Source organism: Myotis daubentonii, chromosome 13 (genome assembly GCF_963259705.1).
Source record: "Myotis daubentonii chromosome 13, mMyoDau2.1, whole genome shotgun sequence".
NCBI classification, from domain to species: domain Eukaryota; kingdom Metazoa; phylum Chordata; class Mammalia; order Chiroptera; family Vespertilionidae; genus Myotis; species Myotis daubentonii.
The window spans coordinates 39,520,937-39,546,780 of record NC_081852.1 but is presented as its reverse complement, the minus strand read 5'-3'; the positions used below and the strand labels follow the sequence as shown (position 1 = coordinate 39,546,780).

At 37.5% G+C, this 25,844-nt stretch overlaps 1 protein-coding gene across 8 annotated transcripts in view; it reads right to left on the bottom strand.

The window, feature by feature from the left end:
- Positions 1–25,844, bottom strand: part of TNKS2 (tankyrase 2) — a 56,079-nt gene that overhangs the window by 12,495 nt on the left and 17,740 nt on the right. For 3 of the 8 annotated variants that reach the window (XR_009448385.1, XM_059662826.1, XM_059662823.1), the window contains exons 8-21: positions 25,258–25,444; positions 24,082–24,203; positions 20,792–20,883; positions 20,625–20,703; positions 17,828–17,999; positions 17,474–17,553; positions 15,734–15,879; positions 12,839–13,004; positions 10,423–10,642; positions 7,245–7,354; positions 6,361–6,549; positions 4,324–4,576; positions 3,418–3,500; positions 2,141–2,261 (exon numbers count right to left, since the gene is read on the bottom strand). Coding sequence is in view for 4 of the 8 variants with exons in the window: in XM_059662826.1 (XP_059518809.1) it covers positions 2,141–2,261; positions 3,418–3,500; positions 4,324–4,576; positions 6,361–6,549; positions 7,245–7,354; positions 10,423–10,642; positions 12,839–13,004; positions 15,734–15,879; positions 17,474–17,553; positions 17,828–17,999; positions 20,625–20,703; positions 20,792–20,883; positions 24,082–24,203; positions 25,258–25,444 (2,020 nt within the window). In the remaining 4 variants the exon portion in view is untranslated. Of the gene's footprint in view, positions 1–1,288; positions 1,494–2,140; positions 2,262–3,417; positions 3,501–4,323; positions 4,577–6,360; positions 6,550–7,244; positions 7,355–10,422; positions 10,643–12,838; positions 13,005–15,733; positions 15,880–17,473; positions 17,554–17,827; positions 18,000–20,624; positions 20,704–20,791; positions 20,884–24,081; positions 24,204–25,257; positions 25,445–25,844 lie in introns of all 8 variants that reach the window. The other 5 variants (XR_009448386.1, XR_009448387.1, XR_009448388.1 and 2 more) reach the window with 5 other exon arrangements.

The following is a 25,844-nucleotide window of genomic DNA, read 5'->3' as shown; positions in this document are numbered from 1 at the left end:
TCCCCACTAACGTCCTTTTTTGTATTCCAGTATCCAAAACAGAACATCACACTGCATTTAAACTACTAATTTGACCTGGCAAGTCATAAGGGTTTTGTGGGAATAGTTCAGAAAATCTTTCTATTCTTTATCTTCTAGACTTAATGAGTATGTCTTCTTCAAATTACCTCCTTTATTAAATGTGCAACCCTTCCAGCATTTAATCCCTTTATTTATTGAAACTATGAGGAAGAATTATGACAGAAACTTGCATAACCTCAAGTAATTTTAAATCATCCTAGAATAAGAACTCCATAGTTTACTAACTACTGACACTTAGTCTTACCCATAATACCAGTAGGTTCTTTAATTCAATGCAATGAATTTGTCTTATTTCCTGAATATCAATGGTCAAGATAACCACATATATTTTTCTAACTTTATTCTCATAAAACTTTTTAAATGGAAGGTTTTTCCCATTTCTTTGGTATATTTATAACAATTCTCCTTTAATATCTACAACATGATCTCCAAAGTTCTGCTGTTTTTCCAGGTATGGATCGTCCTTTACTGCTGGGTCAATGCATGGCGGGCGGTTTGCCTCTGGAGGTTAAGAGCACTATTTGGATTTAGAGTTCTGGTCTGAATAACTGGATTACCACCAACATGCTTCACTCTTATGAAGATTTATAGGCATGGCTAAATTACAAGGTTTCTAGGAAGTACAGAGACTATGCAGAGGTGAATAGGTTACAGCAGAAACACTTAATGACGACTGACATATGCTTGAATAAGGCATCTTTGGACCTCCCTGAAGAAAGACGTTTATCAGTGTTGAAATATCAGGACAGGGAATCTATTAATTTGCTGCACTAAATAATAGCTAATAAAGCTTTTACGTCAGGACCAGAGGTGGCATGGAGGTACATATACTTGCCACTTGGAGGCAGTATCTGTTTCCATCATGGTTTCCTGAGCCTTTCAACAGTCTTAATAACTGTGTGCCACATACTATGATGTACTTAATGTACAAACACTGCCTGCTTTCCTTTTTAACCCACCTCTTTCCATCACACTTGCTACCTTACCAGATGGTTTCACTGTAATAGAGTCAGATGGCAGTCCACAACTGAGGGTTCTAGTTTCTCTTCATTTTTGATACTATTTATATTTATACTAACATTCCAGGGAGCCATGGGTTTTCCTTCCTCTTTATCTTATAAAATTTTTGTCATCTATACTGTAAATATTCAAGACTATCTCTAAACATTTTGCCCTACACCCTACCAGATAAGTAGGATGCATTTACCTTTAACTGATCCTATTCCAGACTTCTAGTATACAGCATTCCTTAGCTTGCATTACCTAATTTTTAGAGGCACTCCTTTACCTTCTTCAAGAGCTAGATCCTCTTCTGGCAGGTATACATTCTTTCCTGAAAATTTTCATTTTTGTTAACGGAGAATTATCTTCAACCCTAGTTGTATAGCCAGGACTTCAATTTCAGGATGCTTCTGACCCCAGGGTAAATAATTTCCTCAATTTAACAATGAACTTAAAATGTGATTTCTGAAACTTAATTCACCTTTTTATATTCAGGACCTGGTACATGGGAAGGGTTAACATCTGTTGACCCAATGCAATTTGTATATTCCTTAAGCATTAACATCCAGGAGAAATAAAAATATTCAACTTTGTTTTGTTAAATTTCCTCAGTTGCAACATTGTTTCCCTGTATTTTCACTGCAAGTGTTTAGAATTTAGCTATTTACTACAAAAGAGAAATTTACAAACTCTTTTATGGGCAGTCCTGAACACCTAATCATTGCCTATTACTATAAGATACAAGATACCCAAGTTTCAGATCTTTCAGAATCAAAACTTTGGAGCTAGGATAACTTCAGAAATAACTAAATAGAAATAACAGCGCTAAAGCAATCCCTAAATTTCTGAATGGCCCAGAAGTTTTCTTAGGTTCACACAGTAAATAGCAACAGCTCAGGAGGCTTAGTAGTAGCAGAGTTAAGACTTGATTCCAGGTTTCCCGGAGCTCTTCCTATTAAATGGACTCTTAAGATTTTTAAATTATCAATTAGTAAGTTGAGGACTTCCTTTATGGAAGCTGTTAAACTGACAATAGCAATGATTTAAAATGAAATACCTTGTTGTCCAGAGATAAGTCTCTCAACTCCTTTAATTAATTTGTGTCTATGTCCATAAGCATTGATTCCAATCTCTTTCAGCTCCTTGTGCCCCATCTCAACTAATACATCCAAAGTGATCTTACAAAAGAGAATAAATTATTTAGAAGACTTACTCATTTGGTGAACATTCATATATTGGTGATCTCACAATGTACTAGATTCATACATTTACTTCAAATTAATTTTTGAACAGCTTAGGAATGAAAATAAATCAGCTGTTAAACAAAATGAAAAGCTGCAGCTAATTTTAGCTAACTAGCTAATTTAATTATATAAAGTTGAGTCACGAACTACCAAAAGTATCACTATCATTTAGCATAAGAACCTGAGAACAAAGCAGCAAAACAAAAAATGTATTTTCAAATTAACCATATTTAGGTACACTATTATATCTTTCCACCATCCCTCATGTATACAAGGCTTTTAATTGTTCCTCCAGATCGTGCTTCTGCATCACTGTTCAAACTAATCCTTTATCTCAATTATCTTATTCCCACTTTGTGAAACTAAAGACACTTTAAAAAATCCTCTTCTATTTATACTATGTTTTCTCTGGAATCCAGCTCGCAGTAATCTTCTTTGCATTTCTAAAATAGATGCCCAAAACTTAACTCTTCATATGTTCTTGTTATAGCTCTATAACTAGATCGGAAGTTCCTTAGGGTATGAATAAAAAAAATCTGTAATTATATTCTGACAGAGTACTGTAAATTGGGACTATTCAAGAAAAGACCGGATATATAGATGGCATATCTATAGGGTATCAAAAAAAAAAAAAAAAGTATACACACAGTTTGAATAATTATAAAGGCAGTGTTTATTGAAATACATTTCACTTTTTAAATTGAGCTATCAGCTGTTAAAGTGTGTACACACTTTTTTGGGACACCCTGTATATAGAGGCTAGTGAAGTGTCAGGCTTACAGTGGGCAGTTACTGATAAAACAGAACTAAACAAACAGGGCTCAGGGGTAAATTATTTTTGGTTGAATAAGCTAAACTTTGCATTCAAAAAAGTTATTTTACTATTACTACACGAGAGTTAATTTTATGTGCTAATAAATTGAACAGAAATTCCAAGACTAAGCCAAATTAGAAGAGTGATTTCCCACTCTCTTAAAAAAAATAAATACCCTCCCTACACTCCAAACAAGTGGAGCATTTCAAGTATGCCCGACTTTTTCCTTGAGGTTCCATAAAACACCAAAATAAGGAAAACAGTTAACCAACTCACCTGTTCTCGCTCAAATATATCCATTAGGTGTTCAAGCCCAAGAATTCTTACAAATTGAGTTATGCTAAAATCTACCCCTGGAACTGAAAAATAAAAAATCCAAAACAAAAAAAATTCACACATCAGAATAATAGATATCAACATTATGACAAAATTTTTGTAATATTACTATATACATAAAGAAAGTAAAAATAAAGCAAAATGTGAATAGCCACTAGGGATATAATATTGAACAAAACGTTAAAAATTACAAAGAATGCTGTTAAGAGTTCATCACTAGAAGAAACAATTAACCAACAGGACACTCTCAGGTTAAAACAAATCTTTTAATTAAAATAATTTTATTTTTAACTATCTTTAAAATAAGTTTCCATAGAGCTGAAACTACTGTTATATGTAAATTTTATCTCCATTAAAGAAGCTTCCCTGTCTTTGAGCATGTAAGCTACTTCACAAAATAATTTTCACAATGTCACATAGGGTGAGATAAATTTTGACAGGTAAAAGGTTAAAGAATACAGCTTTTAGAGACTGCAGATATGTGTGTGTGTCTTCTTATCTTTTTTAAATTGGGTATTTTGACATGGAATAAAAAGTATTCCATAAATTTGTATACAAGAGGTAAATTAAGGCACAGCTACTCAACCAAAAGGACTTCTAAACTTTTTAGAAAGCATATTTACATCTAAAGAGTAGGTTAACAGCATCAAGTCTCAACTTGAAAGGAGAAAATGTCATTAGGAATTGTAATAATGTAAGGAAAGTAACAAAATGCTAAAACTTTCCGACTATGTTAACCTGATACTAACAGTTATATTTAAAGTTAAAAAAAGAGACTTTTTAGCATTCCAAATATCAAATATGTGCCTACAATGTGAGTTAGAAAGCATTTTCATAAAATCTCACCTTCTTTTTTCTCCAAACTGGAAGCACCCTCTGTTCCACTTGAACTAACCACTGAAGACAGTTCAGAAAAGCTCCCGGATAAGTTATCGAGACTGCTGGCTGCAGAAAGACTTGATGGGCTGGATGGACCCGAAGACAGAGCATCAGCAGAGACTCCAGGGCTTCTCATGCCATTGAGCACTTGAGGTTTATAACATGAAGGCAGTGCAGAAGGGGGCATGGCTGCTGTCAGGAGAGCACTGACATCATCTGCCTAGGTTACATGCCAGAGAGATGAAATCTATTAAAATTCTACTACACCCAGTAGAATGCATTTTCAAATGACAAAACCCCTGCATATTTGCTCTAGAACTGCTTTTCAATATAAAAACGATTATTTTAAAAAGTGAAGCAAATAAGTGATATTCAGCTATACTATTATTCAATATAAAACATAATTCTTCCAAGACACAGAATCAAAACTGTTAAATGTGGCAGAGCACTAAAAAAATCATAATTTTGATACTACAATGAAAAATATCAATTTAAAAAGGTAAGAGCTTTTAACACTTGCAATTACTGTGAGAGAAGTAATTTAACATACATTAAACTTTAGCAAACATCATGATCGTTTGTTTACTGGAAAATATTCAATGATATTTGTTCCTCAATACTGAATGTTTTTGGGGGTTTAACAAAGATAATTATTTTAATAAAATTTGCTAGAATTGAAAAAAAACCCAAATTTACTGGCAGGTTAATTTAATTAGTGACATTACCTTTCTTTCATAATGCTCAATTAAGACACTAGGAAATTAACATTCACCAAGAAGTAAATCAGTACTTGTTTTCATGGTTAGTGATTTATTTATACTGACTATCCGATCCTTATCCTTTTGTTCCCCCCGAGTCTGAGGACTCTCATGGGACTCATGGTTTGTATATAACATTTAAAAATAATATTAGCACCATTTATTTTTGGGTGCTTTTTATGTACCTGGTACATGCCAAGGACTTTAAGTACATTAAATCTCATATTAACCAAATATATTTTAACCCCATTTATAGATGAGGTAACTGAGGCTTAGAGGTTAGGCAACTTACAAGATTGTACAACTAGAAATGGTAGAGGTGGAATTCTAAGGCAGTCTGTTCAACTCTAAAGCCCACACGTGTTCTCTAGAGCACTTTGTTTCATTGTCAATTATATTTGGTGGACTGATAAACAAGTTGATTGAACAAGAAAAGTTGACTTTTAAGGAAGTTTGGAATGGGAAAGACATTTCCCTGAAAAAAAAGTTGCAAATATGATTGGGCTGTCAACCTAGAAAAATCTATTTAACCTCCAATGTATTTCAACTAAATTAGCTTTTCAATATAACTTATAACAATGGAATCTCTCTCAGTGAAAGCAGTCTGAAGAGACTTCCCTTCCTACCTCAAAAATTTCTTCTCCTTTCCCTCACTGCTCTGGTCAATATCCCCAGTGGTGGAGGCAAGACAGGTACCTGTGTTACAGTGGTCAAAGCAGAGGTAGAGGCTAGTATGGAGACTCCTACAGGAGTTCCCTCAGGAGAGGAAGAAAAGGCTTCCACAGAAAACTGGAGAAACAAGCTTGTTTCGTGAACAGCTCTACTGGGGAAGAAATATGAACTTTGGGATGAGGTAGTGTGGGAGGGAATCTACTAGAAGCAGGTTTTGTGGCTGCACCTGAGGGCAATGCTCCCAGCTGGGGAAATTCCTCAAGGCCCATGTCCTGTATTATCCTGCACCTGTATGCACTGCCAGTATTCAATGGGAGCTTGTGCCTATTTTGGTTCCCAACTAATGTAAGTAGTTATGCTTTATACTTCTTTTTTCCATTTCCCAAAGTACTTAAAACACAATAACTAATAATTCTATTATTTAGTTATTATATTTTAATACCAAAAATGTTCTACAATTAAATTGGGCTATAAAACAGATTTTACACATTCACCATGAAGACATTTTATATATACCAAGTGAATTTTAAAAAGCGAGAAAAGCACTGAGTTTTTCAAAGAGCCCATCACTTACTGAAACTAAATCTAAAGGTGTTTGTCCTTCCTGATTTTTAAGAGTAGGATCAGCTCCATGGGCCAACAATAAAGCACAAAGCTGTGTTCGTCCCTTTTGGGCTGCTTCATGCAAAGGTGTGAAAGCCCATTTATCCGTGGCATTGACACATGCATTATACTTTATTAGTAAAGCTGCTACATCTACGTGCTGTAAAAGAAAATATTTCTGTTACAGTCTGAAATTTTATTACACTTTAGTTCCTAAAAAGTAACTAGCCCTATATACCTATTTTTACATGTATTCATACTTAGCCTGGAAATGAAAAACTGTTTCTTCCCAACATCACAGTGTATAGGTAGTTAATTAAAAATTATAGTAGATATTTAAATTACTTGAGAAATTATCTAGAAAACATGAAGAATTTGACAAAGAAGTGAACTAACTAGTAGGACTTTAATAATTTCTCAATTATTCAGATGTTATAACTGCTGAACAATGATTTATAAATAAGCAGCCTTCCTCAATTATTCAAATTATACTACTGGAGATTGTCAATACTGGTGGCAACATTTAGGGTTATAAAAAGTCAGGAATAATGCATCTGAACTACAGATTCCTATGAATCCCAATGAGTTTCCTAGGCACCAACAAATAAATCAACAGCTTAGTAAAAGTAAAAGATTGGTGGTAAGATAGTAAAATGAATGACAAATGTGCTGCACATCTCACAGCAGACTTACAATAGATTCAGAATTGAAACTTGGAAGTTATTTAACCTCTTTAGCCCTCATATTTACTTCTCTATAAAATGAGAAAGTCAAGCTAAATTCCCGTTGAACTGTAATACTGATTTTCACTTTGAAAATCTCAAAGACTTTTAAAGGTAAAATGGAAGAACTTACCCCATAAGATGCTGCATTATGTAAAGGAATAAGTCCTCCTTTGTCTTGGGCATTCACATCAGCTCCATGTTGCAACAAATACTCTGCAACTTCTAAATTATTATAGCCAGCTGATTTAGAAAAGAAGTAAAATTACTTTTAATTGTTAATATAAAAAGTTACATATAATTATAGAAATATGAAATTCCCCTTTGGGGTCTATTAAAAAATTTATCTTTGAAATAAAATCTGCTCACTGGCCTCAAGTTGGAAGCTCTCAGGGATGATACTCATTCATTTTAGAAAATCTGCCGAAACCGGTTTGGCTCAGTGGATAGAGCGTCGGCCTGTGGACTGGAAGGTCCCAGGTTCGATTCCGGTCAAGGGCATGTACCTGGGTTGTGGGCACATCCCCAGTGGGGGATGTGCAGGAGGCGGCTGATCGATGTTTCTCTCTCATCGATGTTTCTGACTCTCTATCTCTCTCCCTTCCTCTCTGTAAAAAATCAATAAAATATATTTTAAAAAAAGAAAAAAAAAGAAAATCTGACTGATATGACTGTATCTTTTAAAACCTTTTTTCCAAAGAAAGTCCCAGCCTTCATGTTGTTATATACAACTTCCAGAATTCAGATATATGGTCTCCAAGGCTGCGAGTTAAAGGCATTCAATCATGTAAAAGCTAAGTTAGGACCTCAATGCAGAGCAGGAGACAGCACCCAGCATGGGTCTTAGGGCACCAATTCCCCAGAAGGCCACAAGAACATGCTTTTATCTCTACAAGTCTGGCAGCAGAACCTATGTGTTGCTAAACCCATGAAGTGAAACAATATTTTATAAATATGCCATAATCTGTCATCTTTGAAACTGTCAGCTATCTTAATACATACTCTTACGGTATAGTCCGACACATACTCACAGGCTGAAAGCAAATCTGGATGTTAACTTTGCCAAAATAAAACCAGATACGACTTGAAACTTTAAAATAGTTGAAAATATTTTATCTACATTTAATTTTTATTGTAGTTTTTATACTTTTGCTGAAGGACCTAAGGCAAAACAATTTTAGTAAAATAAAGCAAAGAAAGACAAACCTACAAAACTATTATAAGCTAAGTGTTGCACTGAATGTATAAACCCTTCTAGGTCTCAAGGTATAACACTGCCCAGGTGGGCAAAAATATTTTGTGCATACAACGTATTTGCCACTTAAAAAAACAACATAATTAAATAGTGATGTTAATGTTCTAGATAAGCTTCCATAAAAATTTAAAAAGCTAATATAAATAAATATGCACAGCACAATTCAAATCAGAGGTTAGGCCACTCTTGTCTTACATGAACTAGAAACTCCTGATTGCCAGTAGAAGCAGAAAAGCTTTTTATCACCATGTGGCTTATCACTTCCAAAATTCTCGAAAAGACACAGATAGAGTAATACTTTTCCCTGGAGAGTGGGGTCCTAACTTACATGGGGTGAGAAGTTAAAAATCACATCTAATCAAAATTATCCCTTAAACACTAGGAACACACTCATACTGAGACTGAAATGAATAGATTTTTACTTTTTTCTTTTTTTTAATACATGTTTTAGATAAAGTTGTGTGAGTAATATAGGCATAGGACACAAATCCACTGAAGTATTAGCTGTGGCTCAGTGATTTTAAAGGCCCATTCTCTAGCACCTTCAATGTAGCTGAAAAAGCTGTACTGAAACCACAATGCTGTATATCTGCACTAAAAACATGGTGCACGATGCCAATTTTTTTTTTTTATATTTTATTGATTTTTTACAGAGAGGAAGGGAGAGAGACAGAGAGTTAGAAACATCGATCAGCTGCCTCCTGCACACCCCCCACTGGGGATGTGCCCGCAACCCAGGTACATGCCCCTGACCGGAATCGAACCGGGGACCCTTCAGTCCGCAGGCCGACGCTCTATCCACTGAGCCAAACCGGTTTTGGCAACGATGCCAATTTTGAGTGAAAATTTAGAACAAATATTATGTACTTAAGTGTGTCCTCCAAAATTCCTATACTGAAGCTCCACCAATTACCTTAGAATGTGACCATCCTAGCAGACTGGTCTCTTATAAAAGGAGAGTGGGACCGAGAGAGAGAGAGAGAGAGAGACAGGGATGTGTTCACAACAAAGAAAGGCTATGTGAGGACACAGCAAGAAGGTAGCCCTCTGCTAGGCAAGGAGAGGGGCCTCAGGAGAATCTAATCCTTAAAATCTTGATCTCCAGAACTGTGAGGAAATAAATTTCTGTTGTTTAAGCCACCAATCTGTGGTATTTTATAATTAATATAAGAAATAACTTTGGTGAGAGGTTTATGTAACTTCTAAAAAGTCTTTTAAGATTTATTTTTCTGCTTGTGCTTAACAGCTATCATCAGAAGAATGGAAAGCTTTAGCTTCTCATGAGGAAAGCTGGGTCAAGCAGGCATATTTTTCAAGTTTCTGTACCTAAAACTCACTTACCAAAGATGATTCAAATATGGTGACCTGAAATAAAGGTTCCAAAGCACACATGGTGACTGGCAGAGCCTCTTTCAACTACTACTAGATTGACCATGACGTACAGTTGCCCTAGATCAGTGATGGTGAACCTTTTGAGCTCGGCGTGTCAGCATTTTGAAAAACCCTAACTTAACTCTGGTGCCGTGTCACATATAGAAATTTTTTGATATTTGCAACCATAGTAAAACAAAGACTTATATTTTTGATATTTATTTTATATATTTAAATGCCATTTAACAAAGAAAAATCAACCAAAAAAATGAGTTTGCGTGTCACCTCTGACACGCGTGTCATAGGTTCACCATCACTGCCCTATACAAACACACTAGAGCCGTGGTCGGCAAACTGTGGCTCGAGAGCCACATGCGGCTCTTTGGCCCCTTGAGTGTGGCTCTTCCTAAGCCTTAGGAGTACCCTAATTAAGTTAATAACAATGTACCTACCTATATAGTTTAAGTTTAAAAAATTTGGCTCTCAAAAGAAATTTCAATCGTTGTACTGTTGATATTTGGCTCTGTTGACTAACGAGTTTGCCCACCACTGCACTAGAGTGTAACAGTGGTATTAGGAGATGTTTGATTTGAACCCTTTACATTTATTTGTAGAAGATATTTTACTCAGATAAAATGAGTCTTAGGTTTCACCAGACTAAATCTGTGAAACTCTATTACCTTACCTGCTAAATGTAAAGGTGTTGAATGTCGGCCTTGGGTATCACGGCAATTGACATTATCAGGAGAAGACAACTTCTTTACTCTGGCTAAACAGCCCTTCTTGGCAGCATCTAACAAAGCTGAGTCTCCCCTCAGCAGATCTTGGATGTCAGTGTCTCCATCTTTAACAAGATCCAAAGGAGTATTGCCATCCCTGTTCTTCTTTGTAGGATCTGCACCATGCTGGGCATGTGAAAAAAGAGAACAAAGAGGAACTGACTTAGGTTTGTCCTTGGTCAATGAGAAAACAGTCAATGTAACTATACTAAAGAAAACTATTGCCTACTAAGACTCTACCTTAAAGGTTAACATGATTGTTATCAATGTTTAATATACAGAAAATTATAATAAAAAGAATATAGAGGCAGTTAAAATGTATTGGGGTTTTATAATGCAACACTAGTCAAAATTTTAAACTACATTTAAAATAAATTAACTTTCAAATACACCATTTTTAGTTTCCACAAACATTGAAATAAATTATAAATTTAACTTTACTCTTGTTTTTACTGTAAAATATATACACTGGTACCTGTATTGAATCAGCACTATCAATTTGATTAGATTCAAATAAATCTGGCTTAGAAACAAGGAAGCATGGAAAAGAGTGCAGAGCCTCAGAGGGAAGGTGGGGGGGGGAGGGAAGGTGGGAAGCAGAGAAGGTGGGGGGAGGGAGGTAACCAACCAAGGACCTTGTATGCATATTTGCATGGCCCATGGACACAGACAATGGGGGTGGTGAGGGCCTGGGGCAAGGGGGTAGGGGAAGGCTGGAATGGGTCAATGGGGAAAAAAAGAAGACATAAGTAATACTTTCAACAATAAAGAATTAAGTAAATAAATAAATCTGGCTTATTAATTATATAATGCATCAACTATTTTGAAGTACTAAGAAAAAAACATAATCAGAGAACTATTAATATAACAATAGTTGACTTTATACAATAATAAATCTACTCAACACTAGGATGACAAAAAATCCAATTAAAAAATGGGCAAAAGACCTGAATAGATACTTATCCAAAAAGGACATACAGATGGCCAATAGATATATGAAAAAATGCTCAACATCACAATAATCAGAGAGATGCAAATTAAAACTACAATGAGGTATCACCTAACACCTGTTAGAATGGCTACTATCGACAAATCAACAAAGAACAAGTGCTGGTGAGGAAGGATGTGGAGAAAAAGGAACCCTAATGCACTGTTGGTGCAGACTGATGCAGCCACTGTGGAAAACAGTATGGAGTTTCCTCGAAAAATTAAAAATGGAACTGCCTTTTGACTCAGTGATCCCACTTCTAGGAATATATCCCAACACTCCCAAAACACCAATCAGAAAGAATATATGCACCCATATGTTCATAGCAGTGTTTATAATAGCCAAGATCTGGAAATAGCCCAGATCAATAAAATAGAACCAGAAGCATGGAAACATGAAACAGACTGACAAGTGCCCATCAGCAGATGAGTGCATAAAAAAGCTGTGGTACATTTATACAATGGAATACTACATGGCTGTAAAGAAGAAAATTTTTGCTCTCGCTGGTGTGGCTTAATAGAGCATTGGCCTACACACCAAAGGGTCTTGGTAATAGACCCAGTCAAGAGCATGTAACTGGGTTGCAGGTTCTAATCAGTGTATCTCTCTCATATCTATGTTTCTCTCTCTCTCTCTCTCTCTCTCTCTCTCTCTCTCTCTCTCTCTCTCTCTCTCTCTCTCTCTCTCTCTGTCCCCTTCCCCCTCCCTCCCTTCTACACTCTCTAAAAAGCAATGAAAAAATATCCTCAGGTGAAGATTTAAAAAAAACACCCAAAAAACCTCATCCTTTGCGACAGCATACTAGATGGATCTGGACATGTTAAGTGAAATAAGCCAGTCAGAAAACACAAAAAACATGATCTCACCAATAGGTGGAATCTAATGAGCAAAATAAATTGATAAACAAATTAGAACCAGAAGCATGGTTACATGGAACAGACCGACAAATGTCAGAGAGAGGGGGATGGAGGGGACTGGATAAAGAAGGTAAAGGGATAAGCTAAAGAACATATGTACAGCTCATGGACACAGACAATAGTGTAGTGAGAGCCAAGGGACGGAAAGGTGGGAGCTGGGTGAAGGTGGGCAAAGGGGGGGAAAATGGAGAACTGCAGTATTATCAACAATAAAAAAATCTAAATAAATTAAATAAAATAAAAAATCTATGTGTGGTAAACATACTCATATTAAAATAATGTTCCTGGCATTTATTCTGATATCTAGGTAGAGAGTTAGATACTGCTTCCTATTCCTTTATTAGTTTAAACTTATATTAGAAATATTAAACATTTTCTATGTAATACACCCTGTCAACAGTAAGTGCTTAAATATACCTGGAGCAGGAGTTTGCAAATTTCATATTTTCCTTTTGCTGCAGCTTCATGTAAAGGTGTAAATTTCCATAAATCGGCTACGTTAACTACTGCTCCATGCTTAACAAGAAGTTCTGCAACTTCATAATGTCCGTAAGAACATGCATTGTGCAAAGGTACAAGGCCTCTGAAAAAAAAAAAGGTAAGCAATGCAAAGATATTTTTTAATTTAAATAATTACATATAGCTGATAAATTTCTTGAACTGTAAAAGAGATTATGCTGATTATACAGAACCTAAATATTGAATGAAAGCATAGATGGAATTACTTTGGGGGGCAAGCGGGAAATAGTTAAAATTGCAGAGAATATATTAAATACCTAGAATTGTATATTTTTAAAGAAAAATAATTTTAAAACAAACTGGAAGAATTTAAATATTACCAAAGCAAATTAAAACATTTTTTAAATCAACCACACTATTGTAATCTCCTTGGTTATTACTAGTATAAAATACTAGAGGCCTGGTGCAGATTGGTACACGGTGGGGTCCCTCAGCCTGGCCTGCGCCCTCTCGTAATCCAGGACCCCTTGGGGGATGTCAGACTGCCAGTTTTGGCCTGGTCCCCGCAGGCCAGGGCAAGGAACCCCACCAGTGCACGAAATCTGTGCACTGGGCCTCTAGTATGCATATAAGATCTTTGGTTAATCTCTTCCCACCCTCTCCTCGCTCCTCTTCCCTCTCAGATTCATCAGTCTGTTCCATGTTTCCATGCCTGTGCATTAAGCATCTGCCCCCTGGTGGTCAGTTTATGTCATAGCTACCAGTTGAAAGGTCGCTTAGGCTTTTATATATATAGACTAGAGGCCCGGTGCACAAAAATTTGTGCACTCAGGGGGGGAAAGGGGGGGCCCCTCAGCCCGGCCTGTGCCCTCTCGCAGTCTGGGACCCCTCGGGAGATAACGACCTGCTGACTTAGGCCTGCTCCTGGGTGGCAGAGGGCAGGCCCAATCCCTAGGTGCAGCCCCTGGTTGGGCTCAAAGCAGGGCCGATTGGGGAGTTGGGGCGCCGCCCCCTGTCATGCACAGAGCAGGGCGGATTGGGAGGTTGCGATGCCACCCTCAGTCATGCTCAGGGTAGGGCCGATTGGGGGGTTGGGGCACCGCCCCCTGTCACTCTCAAGGCAGGGTCGATGGGGAGGTTGCGGCGCCACCCCCTGTCACGCACAGAGCAGGGCCAATCAGGGGGGTTAGGGCTCCTTACTCTGTCACGCACAGAGCAGGGTCGATCAGGGGCTTGGGGAGCTCCCCCCTGTCACGCACAGAGCAGGGCCCATCAGGGGGTTGAGGAACTCCCCCCTGTCACTCACAGACTAGGGCCGATAGGGGAGTTGGGGCACCGCCCCGTCATACACAGAGCAGGGTGGATCAGGGGGTTGGGGCACCGCCCCCTGTCACACTCAAGGCAGGGTCGATGGGGAGGTTGCGGCGCCACCCCCTGTCACGCACAGAGCAGGGCCAATCAGGGGGGTTAGGGCTCCTTACTCTGTCACGCACAGAGCAGGGTCGATCAGGGGCTTGGGGAGCTCCCCCCTGTCACGCACAGAGCAGGGCCCATCAGGGGGTTGAGGAGCTCCCCCCTGTCACTCACAGACTAGGGCCGATAGGGGAGTTGGGGCACCGCCCCGTCATACACAGAGCAGGGTGGATCAGGGGGTTGGGGCACCGCCCTCTATCACCCACAGAGCAGGGCTGATCAGGGGGTTGGGGCGCTGCCACTGTCACACTCAGGGCAGGGCCGATGGGGAGGTTATGGCTCTACCCCATCACACACAGAGCAGGGCCCGTAGGGGGAGGGGGGATTGGGGCGCCGCCCTCTATCACCCACAGAGCAGGGCCGATCAGGGGGTTGGGGCGCCGCCACTCTCACACTCAGGGCAGTGCCGATGGGGAGGTTATGGCTCTACCCTGTCACACACAGAGCCACAGGGCGATCAGGGGGTTTGGGCGCTGCCCCCTGTCATGCTGATCCCGGTGCTGGGAGGCATATTACCCTTTTACTATATAGGATAGAGGCCTGGTGCATGGGTGGGGGCCGGCTGGTTTGCCCTGAAGGGTGTCCTGGATCAGGGTGGGGGTCCCCACTGGGATGCCTGGCCAGCCTGGGTGAGGGGATGATGGCTGTTTGCAGCTGGTCACACCCCCTTCAGGGTGGGGGTCCCCACTGGGGTGCCTGGCCAGTCTGGGTGAGGGGCCGAGGGCTGTTTTCAGGCTCGCAGGTGACTGAAGCTCCCAACTGCTCCTTTTTTTCTTTTTTCTTTTTCTTTTTTTTATTCTGGGCCAGCTTTAGCTCTGGCTCCATCTCTGAGGCCTCTGCTGCTGAAAATAGGTATCTGGTTTGTTTGGGTTCTATAATCGAAACAATGTATAACTCCAGCTCTGAGATCCCGGCTCGCCGAAAGCAGGTTTCTGGGGTTTTGTTTAGCTTCTATATTTATTACAATGTTTCAAACTGCAGGCTCAGAGGCCGTCAAGGCAGGCGGGGAACATTGGTTTCCTCCGTCACTGAAGCAAGCAAGCCTCATGTTAGTTTCAAGCTGCCTGGCTGCCTGCCGCCATCTTGGCTGGCAGTTAATTTGCATATCGCCCAGATTAGCCAATGGGAAGGGTAGCAGTCGTATGCTAATTACCATGTTTCTCTTTTATTAGATAGGATAAGGCACTATGCAAATAAGCCTGTATGTAAATGCTAACCATCATAAAATCTTAACTAAAATGAAGAAGCCATATTTAAGCTAATGTTAGGGAATAGATTTCCCTGAAAATAAAAGAACTACTAACTATCATAAAAATATTTTCAGATTTTCCTAAAAAGGTCTGATAAAAGAAAGAGACTATGGCAATGGCTGGTACTTGCCCTTTGTCTTTAGCATGCACATCAGCTCCATGTTGCAGCAGATACTCCACCACAGACACCCTGTTATAGCCAGCTGCAAAATGGAGTGGTGTAGACTGACGCCCTTCGATGTCTCTGCAATTCACACTCTGAACAGTACACAATTTCTGTAGGATGGAACACAGCATACATACAATGCTACTTATTCTGGTTTCTTATTTTCATTCATTTAGTAGAAATTTCAAACGTCTGAGTTATTTTCTTGCCTCATCAAATTAGCATCCTCAGAAACTATTGCTTTTTATTCTTATTTCATCTTGTTATTTATTGAAAATCCCTCTGTTCCTCCCATCTCTAGTACCTGTATTATCTTCTGCTAAGACTAGTAGGTAACTTTTACCATTATCACAATTACTACTTACATAAAGGTAATCTAAGTATCAATTATCAGCAATTGTAATTTGCATTTTTGGCAAATATATGTAGAGGCACACTGCATCATCAAATCATCAGTATCACCTCAGGCTTATTAAAAACTCAGAATCTCAGACCCCATCTATTGAGTCAGAACTAGCTTTTTAATAGCTTTTTGTAAGCACATTAAAGTTTGAGGATTACTGCTCTAGAGCAATGATTCTCAAATTTTCATGTTCATTGGTTCTCACCTCCAGATTTTCTAATGCAGTGTGCTGGGCTGGGACCTGAGAATTTGCCTTTCTAACAAGTTTCTAGGTAGTGCTGATGCTGGTAGTCAAGAAATTACATTGGTAGAAAATTAATGAACTACATGGAATGAACTAACTATAGAATGTTATTGTTTCTTAACTGGGAGAATTAAGAAAATAGTCAATCAAAGAATTTTTTTGTGTTCTTTGGTTTAGGTAACAAAGCCTAGCGGGGAAAGGCCATAAGAGTCACATTCAAAACACTCAAGAGTATTTTGCATGAAAAGTATAAACATTTGGAGAATAAAAGCAACACCAATAATAAATCACAGTGCTCAAAAAAGGTCAAATGAAGCTAGCTAGTTTGGCTCACTGGATAGAGCGTCAGCCTGTTGACTGAAGTTTCCCAGGTTCGATTCTGGCCAAGGGCACATGCGCGGGTTGTGGGCTCGATCCCCAGTATGGGGTGTGCAGGAGGCAGTCGATCAATGATTCTCTCTCATCATTGATGTTTCTATCTCGCTTTCCCTCTCCCTTCCTCTCTGAAATCAATAAAGAAATATATATATATATATATATAAAATGGTCAAATGAATGTTAGTATTAGTAAAACCCCTTTCTCTCTCTTTAAAAAATTTTTTATTGATTGATTTAAGAGAGAGAGGAAGGAAGGGAGAGGGAGGATTTGTTGTTCCATTTACTTATGCATTCATTAGTTGCTTCTTGTATGTGCTCTGACTGGGGATCAAAGCCGAAACTTGGCGTGTTGGGATGATGCTCTAACCAATTGAGCTAACCAGCCAGGGCACCTTATTCTTTTAAAGAAACAAATGTATGGGTTCTTTAAACAAAATTCATTTCCATGAACATGCGATTTATTTAAATTTGTGACTGTGATGCATTTACAGAGATGCAAATGAAACTAAAGTTTCTTTTATTATTTAATGATTCTTATTTTCAGAAAACTAGATTAGCATTATTTACCTCTTAAAACAAGGCATATATAAATAACTAGGCTCTTCATTATAACAATACAAACACATTAAACATTATCAAAATAAAAACAGAAAATTAAAAACATAAGATCGTATCTTACTTTTACGGTTTCTACATCTCCAGCCTTTGCAGCTTCCAGCAACTGTCGGTCAGCTTCTGAATTACCAAATGGGATACCCTCTAAAGAGAGAGAGAGAAGAGTAACTACTACTAAGGAGGTAGGACCAAGCTTTAGGGGAGGAGGCACCTTATCTGAAAGTAGAGTTCTTTCAGAGTTTGGTAGATTATGTAGGAAATCCCTATGGAGTAGAAGAAAAAAACAGTATAATGAGTTAGGAAGAAATAACAGCCAAAAATTCTAAAAATGTTTCCTTTTACTACCAACTCTTACATGGTATGTGGAAAAAATATAAAGGTTAATTAACAAAATTAATTTCACGGAAGCATGTAATACCTTGAAGAAGCTGCTGCACATTTTCATTTCCCATCTGTAAGGCAGTAAAGCCCTGAAGGGATATGATATTAGGATCACACCCGTAGCTCAGGAGTAGGCGGCAAGTTTGTAGATGACCACAGTGTGCAGCTCTGTGCAGAGAAGTCTGACCGAGGTTATCCAGAGCATTAACCTTAATAATGCAGACAAAGCTGAAATTAGCCTTCAATGCAAAATTTAAAGGACCCAATCATGTATTTAGCATTTGCTACTAATTTAACATTCTCAATTATTCTCTTAAGAAGCCTATTCAAAGCAAGTATTTATGCACAAGTCTAGAACATAAATTCACCAATTCATGATGGCTGACATCAGAAGGAAGATTCAATTTTGGGTTAAAAGTGTGAGATGTTGAATAATAGCTGTGTTTAGCATTAAAAAGTTCACTGCATTTAAAGCTGAACATTGCCTAAGTCTAATCCATGTATTTCTATGGCTCTCTGAGGTCCAGAAATGTGGACAATAAGCTGAAGAGTATAGTCAGTAACAAAGCCTGAGATTAGATAAGCACGAAAACATTTATTTCTACTGGCTTAATCTTCTACCTTTTTAAATCATGTAAAATATAATCTGTACATATAAATACACTATGGTATATTCACGCAATGGAATACTTCTGAGCAATAAAAAGGAACAAACTATTGATTAGTGGCTGAATCTCCAAGACAATATATTGAGGAAAAAGCCTTACACATGAGTACATACTGTATGATCCATAGACATGAAGACCTTGAACAGGCAAATGTAATGTATGTAGGAAAAAATTACAAAGGGTATTATCTCTAGGGGTGGAGAGTGCCCTGTCTCTGCCATGAGATAATGTTCTGTGTCTTGGTGATTTAGTAAATATACATTTAAGGTTTATGCATTTAATTGCACGCAAATTTTACATCTAAAAAAACCCCCTATAAATGAATATTGACCTCTAGATCAGCAGTTGCCAACTGGTGGTCCGTGAGGTCCGAAAGGTTGGCAACCGCTGCTCTAGATGTGCCTATTTGGAATTATTTGAGAAGTGCACAATAATTTGCAAATTACTTTGAAATGTGTCAAAAAATAAGATATATTGATAGAGGGAGAAAATTAAGTGGTGGATATATAATTATATAAAGTTCTTTCAACTGGGTTGCACTTTTAAAAATGTTCCTAATTTAAAAAAGAACACCACCTATAACATTCCCTATTCATCCCTACTCCACCCCTCCCAAATCAAGGAAGTAATTCCTCAGAACATAACTGAGAAATTAAGTTTCTTGGTAATCAATCCTGTGGCCACTAGTGTTTTGAGAAACTGTTCAATTCGTATTCATGGAAGTGGAGAATATTTCAACAGGAATATAGTACGACTTTCTCAATGAATCCAAAACTAGACTATAAACGGCTAATCTTCAGGCTTACAGGGCCTGAAAAGGCCATTTAAAATGCTCAGGGCAATTAATCTATTTATTTATATATGAAAATTCACTGAAATATGAAATAAATTCACTTTAAAAAGTTTATTTGGGTACCACTTTATTTTACGATTAGGGTAACCGACTTTGTCCTGGTTTGCCCGGGACTTCCCGTTTTAGCACTGAAAGTCCTGTGTGTCTGGAAATTCCTCAGTCCTGGACAAACCTAGATGGTTGGCCACCCTAGTCAAGACTGATTCGCTGAGTTTCATAACTCAAGTTTAATATGTATCCAGATGTTCTTCTAGTAATAGAGCACATGTATAAAAAGGCAATCAGTGAAAAGTTATAGAACAGACAAATGAGATATGCCAAGCAGTCAAGCAGAAATAACTTTATTTCATTCAATAATTTACAATAGGAAAGATGGAGATTATACATTATCAAGGATTCCCCCAAATCAAAGAGAAATTAAGACACTGAGAGGGAACAGAAAAAAAAATTATAGAATTCTAAGTGTTCCCTTGAGTGGGAAACCCAAGGAAGGACAGACAGAAACGACTCTGCAAAGCACATTTATAGAAGAGCCTGGGGCCCACCCAAGGGGAAAGGGTCTCTATTCCATTCTTCTCCCTTCATTCAGGGCAGCTCCATTCTTCCTGTTTTATTGTACATTTCTACTAAAGATTTTGTTTAAAGGCAATGATCTGTGGCTAAAAATTATAAAAACTGTTGAATTAAGTGACTATCATCCCAATCTGGGATGCTATGTATATCTTTTACTGAGTATTATTTTTTAAAGTTCCTGGGTAAGACATTATAATTTGTAGCCTGGATGAAAACATAATTATTCCATGAATAAAATACTTTGGGCACAAATGCCAACTAAAAAACAGTAACTTCCCAATATGATAGTATTTATTTCCCAATATGGAGAAAAAACAGAGGGTAAGAAATGCTATGGCTGGGGTAAATAACAGGAGTTATCATGGTAATCAAGGAACAGAAGATTTGAGAAAAGAATACTAGAAATGATGACAGGTCAGAATCAGAATGTCTCCAGGTGGAGACATTTTCCTGAAGAGTATAGTTGCTAGAAAAAGACCTTAAGGATAACTTGACCAGTGGGGTGTGGTTAAAAGGAATAGAGAAGGAAGGTTATATAGGAATAATGTACTTTTGAGTAAATCCATAGGATTTCTAGCAAAAAAAAAAATGAAGAAAAAATATCTGCAGGATTATTTTAAAATATTGATTCAGAGGAAAGAGGTAATACTTATGAGAGAGTAAATAGTCTAGGAAGGCATTTAACCTGCTAAGTATAAAATAACTCACTGGATTACCAAAGATTACCAAAACGGCGATACCTTTGCTTCGTGTTTCACCACGACTTCAACAACATCATTATGAGCTTTCTCAGATGCGACGTGTAGAGGAGTCAAGAATCTTAAAGAGAAAAAGCCAGCCAGACAATAAGTGCATTTTTTCAAAAAATAAAATATCAATAATTTTTAATTATTAAAAGTATACTTACTCTTTAGTCTTTTCATTGATGTTCGCTCCTTTTCTTAGCAACAGTTCACATATTTGCTTTCTTTTGGGGTATGGAGATGCGGCAGCACAATGCTAGATAATTTAAATTGCAGCATTAATCAAGGACTATACACGACTGCTTTTTATTTAAGAACATCTGTTTCTAATCTAGGTTTTTTTTAAGAAACAACTTTTATTTATTTATTTTTTATATTATTTTTATTAATTTCAGAGAGGAAGGGAGAGAGAGAGAGAGAGAGAAAGAGATAGAAACATCAATGATGGGAGAGAATCATTGATCTACCTCCTGCCTGTCCCCCACTGGGGATTGAGCCCACAACCTGGGCATGTGACCTTGATTGGAATCGAACCTGGGACCCTTCAGTCCGCAGGCCGACACTCTATTCACTGAGCCAAACTGGCCAGGGCTAGAAGTTATTTTACTTCTGTGTTTTATGTTTGACTTTAACTTTTTTAAACTTTGCTACTCAAAGATTTTCTATTGGATAGAATGTGCAACAATTACCAAATTCTGGCAGGGACTGAAAATCTTATTTGCCTGATAACATCTATTACTAAATATTCCAATTAAGCTTATAGTTGTCCTACATCTTTGAAAAAGCCACTACTGATGTGATGAAAAATTTAAATTAATGTGACTATTACTCCTTTCATAACTGTTCCCATTGAGAACACTGTTTATATCATTTTTTTAAAGGTTAACTGACAAAACAGCCCAAAGACTGGGGTTTCTTTACAGGAAGAAATAACACAGCACTCATCAGTTCTGGCTTCTGCTTGGTAATGGCACTGATGGAATAGTTGGCCAGATGAGTAGTATTTGTTTCTCTTTCAACTAGTTGCTCCAGCAGAATAAGGAACTTGGATTATCAGTGGTAGAAAATGATACACTTTAAGTTGAATGTGGCAGCATCTATGTGCATGATACATCAAGGAGGAAGGGAGACATAAGATAGAGATCCGCTAGTTTTAAACCTATAAATACCTCATGGTCATGTCCCAAATCTTTGAATCCCCAACATCCAGGATGACACTCATACACAATAGGTGTTCAATAAATGTCTAAATGAGCGAATGACTAAATCCATGTATGCATATGTTAAAATTGAAACCTGAAAATTCATGGAATAAAAGTTCCAGATAATTGTTAAGCTAGGTTGTTTTATATATCTAAATACACAGTACACATGAAATTTATTCTGATTTTGACCTGTTAATTACAAAGCATATCTGATAGTCATGACTTTGTTTCAGATTTATTCGTTGATGTTGCTGCTGTCACAAAAATCATTCCTTTGCTCTCAATGAAACCATTTCTATATGGTGAACATTGTTCCTTTGATATGGTATAAGTAATCACCCCAGGACATCTAACAGGACAGCACACAAAATGGAAATAGTTTATTTTCAAGAATTTTGATCACATCTACTTCAAATTGCTCCCATATTATTCTGTCCCATTCTGGGACAGGGCCTGCAGTCTCTGGAAACCTGGAAGGCAGTGCCCCTGGAATCACAACTATGCAATATTTAGGGAAAACAACAAGTAGTATTAGCTCTTTAAAATTTTCCATGTCAATCTTTCCAAGTTTCTCTGTACCATCTTAATGCTCCTACGATTTTATTTTATTTTAAAATATATTTTATTGGTTTTTTACAGAGAGGAAGGGAGAGAGATAGAGAGTCAGAAACATCGATGAGAGAGAAACATCGATCAGCTGCCTCCTGCACATCTCCTACTGGGGATATGCCCGCAACCCAGGCACATGCCCTTGACCGGAATTAAACCTGGGACCTTACAGTCCGCAGGCCGACGCTCTATCCACTGAGCCAAACCGGCCTCGGCAATGCTCCTACGATTTTAATTTTGCACTAGCATTTCTTATTAGCTTGCAGCTTTGCTATTGTTTTACTGGGTATTTTTTACATGTTAAGTAGCAAAACGGTCTAAAATGTTTTATAGATTTCTACATAACCTTCACATAGTTTACATCATAGCATTAGGAAGAAAATTAATCATAAAAGCTATCAGGGAAGTAAGGCTACTATGAGTTAAATTTGCCCTTAAACACTTGAATTTATGTAGGGCCATTTTTCCTCACCCAAAACACATTCTGCAATTCATACAGCAGGACTTGGTTCCTTTTAATTTCTACTTCTACGATAGGCTCTGACTATACCATTCCCGTTCCCCTCTTTCATCCCTTATCCTTTTTTTAAAATGTATTTTATTGATTTTTTACAGAGAGGAAGGGAGAGGGATAGAGAGTTAGAAACATCGATCAGCTGCCTTCTGCAAACCCCATACTGGGGATGTGCCCGCAAATAAGATACATGCCCTTTACTGGAATCGAACCTGGGACCTTTCAGTTCTCAAGCCAATGCTCTATCCACTGAGCCAAAACGGTTAGGGCTCATCACTTATCCTTGCCAGCTCCCATCTTTTCTGACTGCTTTTCCACAGACTGCCTGATTCTCTCATTTAATTTGTTACAGTTCCACAGAGTGGTTATTACCTCTACCTCTATCAGGGAAGTAGCCTCTACTCACACACTTTATTCACACAGGATAGAGTAGAGATATACAGACTTTAGATCTCACTTTGCCCTGGCTGGTGTGACTCGGTTGGAGCATCATCCTGTACACCGAAAGGTTGCGGGAATGGTCAGGGCCCATACCCGGGTTGCAGGTTCGATCCCCAATCTGGGCACATGGGAGGCAACCGATTGATGTTTCTCTTTCTCTCCCTCCACCCTTCCTCTAAAATAAAAAGCATATCCTCGAGCAAGGAGGAAAAATATTGTAGATCTAATATTGGAAAAAATAAAAAAAAGACAATTCTAGAAGAAAACCAAGTGATTTTTATCTTGGTGGTAGAATTGTTTTCTTTTTCCATTATTTTCAGTGAATTCCAAAATTTTAATCATAAACATAATAAAAAACAAATTATATGAACCATTCATAATAAAAAATTACACACAATATATACCAGTACATAAACAAAACTTGTTTCTGGAAATATATTCAAATGAATAATAACACTGCCTTTTGGGGGGTGAGGTAGGTTGTCTATTTTTCAGTATTATTTGAAATTTTTCTATATATATGTGGAGGCATTAATTTTTAAAAAGCACAGATTTTAAGATGCTATTACAAAAATAGGACATTATGGTAATTACCCTGTATCATCATCAGAAGAAGTAGGACACTATGATTAGTTTTGCATGTTTTTGGTTACTGTATTACAAAAACTTAAATCTGAAACATTACCAATGCTGTTTCATGCGTTTGAGGATGCTTAAAATTCACCATTTCCAGAGAGAGATGTTTTTTGATTCGTGTAACATCAGCTTCCCGTGCAGCCTGCAGCAAAGAATGGCCTTTAAATTCATCTAGATGAAGGAAAAGTATAGAAATCTGCATGAGAATTATCAAATTGGTAAGATTTACCTAGTAAAAGACATAATATTTTTCTTTAAATTATTTTCAAAATTATCTACCAAAATAGCCAAATAGAGAGTCTGAAGATATTCTCCAAATATAACCCCTAAAAAGGGAGACAGTGGTATTCCAGTTCCCCTGTTATGATCCAATTCATCTCCAACTGTATACACGGATTTAGCCCATGGCCAACTCAAAGTCTATTTTGGTCTGGAAATATCTGGAGTACTGCAACATATTCCCAGATCAGAGAGTTCTCACAATTTTCCAAAGAACAGAACTTTTCTCAGTAAATAAATAAAACAGAGGGTGATCATAGTCCCTACACTAGCATTACAGCAATAGCAGATGGCTTTGCTCACACATCAGAGAACTGGGGACTAGACAAGCTGGATATTCCAAGAGGTACCTACTGATGAACAAATGAAAGAGGGTATTTTCTCAAGATTGCTCTCTTTTATGTCTCAGATTTGTGAAACCATGCAGTGTCCTTTATTATTCCAAAATAATGTAAATTTCCTATTTATGTATAGCAAATTGTACCTGAACTAGGTGGCTATGTCTCATTACATCTATTTCAGCTATACATAGAAGACCATAGAACTGTCCAGATACCAAAGAACATTAGATGACAAAATCTGGGGACTAGATTTACAAGGTGGCAATCCTACAAATAACACTTGAACTTCATGGCAGTTTCCGTAGAAAGTCACATCAAAGACAGGAACAAAACCCAAATTCTTTTCAAAAGCATAGCACCTATAAGACTAATACATATAAAATGCATTTAACTTGACTTAAAAAGAAAAGAATACAAATATATTTTCATCTTAAGAGCAGAATAAGTAGAAACTTCTGAATGATTAAGATATGTTAGTCTGAACAAAAGATACCCACAGCTAAGAAAATTATTCTATCATTTAAAAATTTCTAGAAACAAACAAGAAATAGTTTTTAGTTTATTGATATAATATCTTAGCTAAACATTCATCATTTTATACTCACATGCTAATCTTTCTTTTAATTGTGGTGTGGGAGCCAAGTCTATAGCACTTTTATTGTGACAATTCAGCAGTGTTGGATCTGCACCATAACTTAGGAGAAGAGAACACACTTCAATCCTGTTCTTAGAAGCCGCCTCATGAAGAGGAGTGAATTGCCACAAGTCCATCGCATTTACACAGGCACCATGCTGGGGGTGGGGAAAGGAAGCACATATTTAGTGTCCAATTTTTAAGAGAAGTTAGAATTAGTAGTAGTCTATAGTATAACATCAAGGAAATTTAAACATGTCCCCAAAGTTCACTTTTTAAACCAATTATTTCAGAAAAAGAATACATTTTCTCCCCATGAACAAACAGTTACTGGTTGCTAGGCCTATGCACAAAGGCCTATTTAACTCTTTTATTGTTAAAAATAGTTGAGAATGAAGCTTTAGATTTAACATGCATCTTTTCCAAAAATTCTTATTATGTAATTTACATATGGCAAAAATGCACAGTTAAGTATATACAGTAGTTCCTCCTTATCCATGTATCACCAGTGGATGCCTAAAACCATGGACAGCACCAAACCCTATACAATCAAACCTG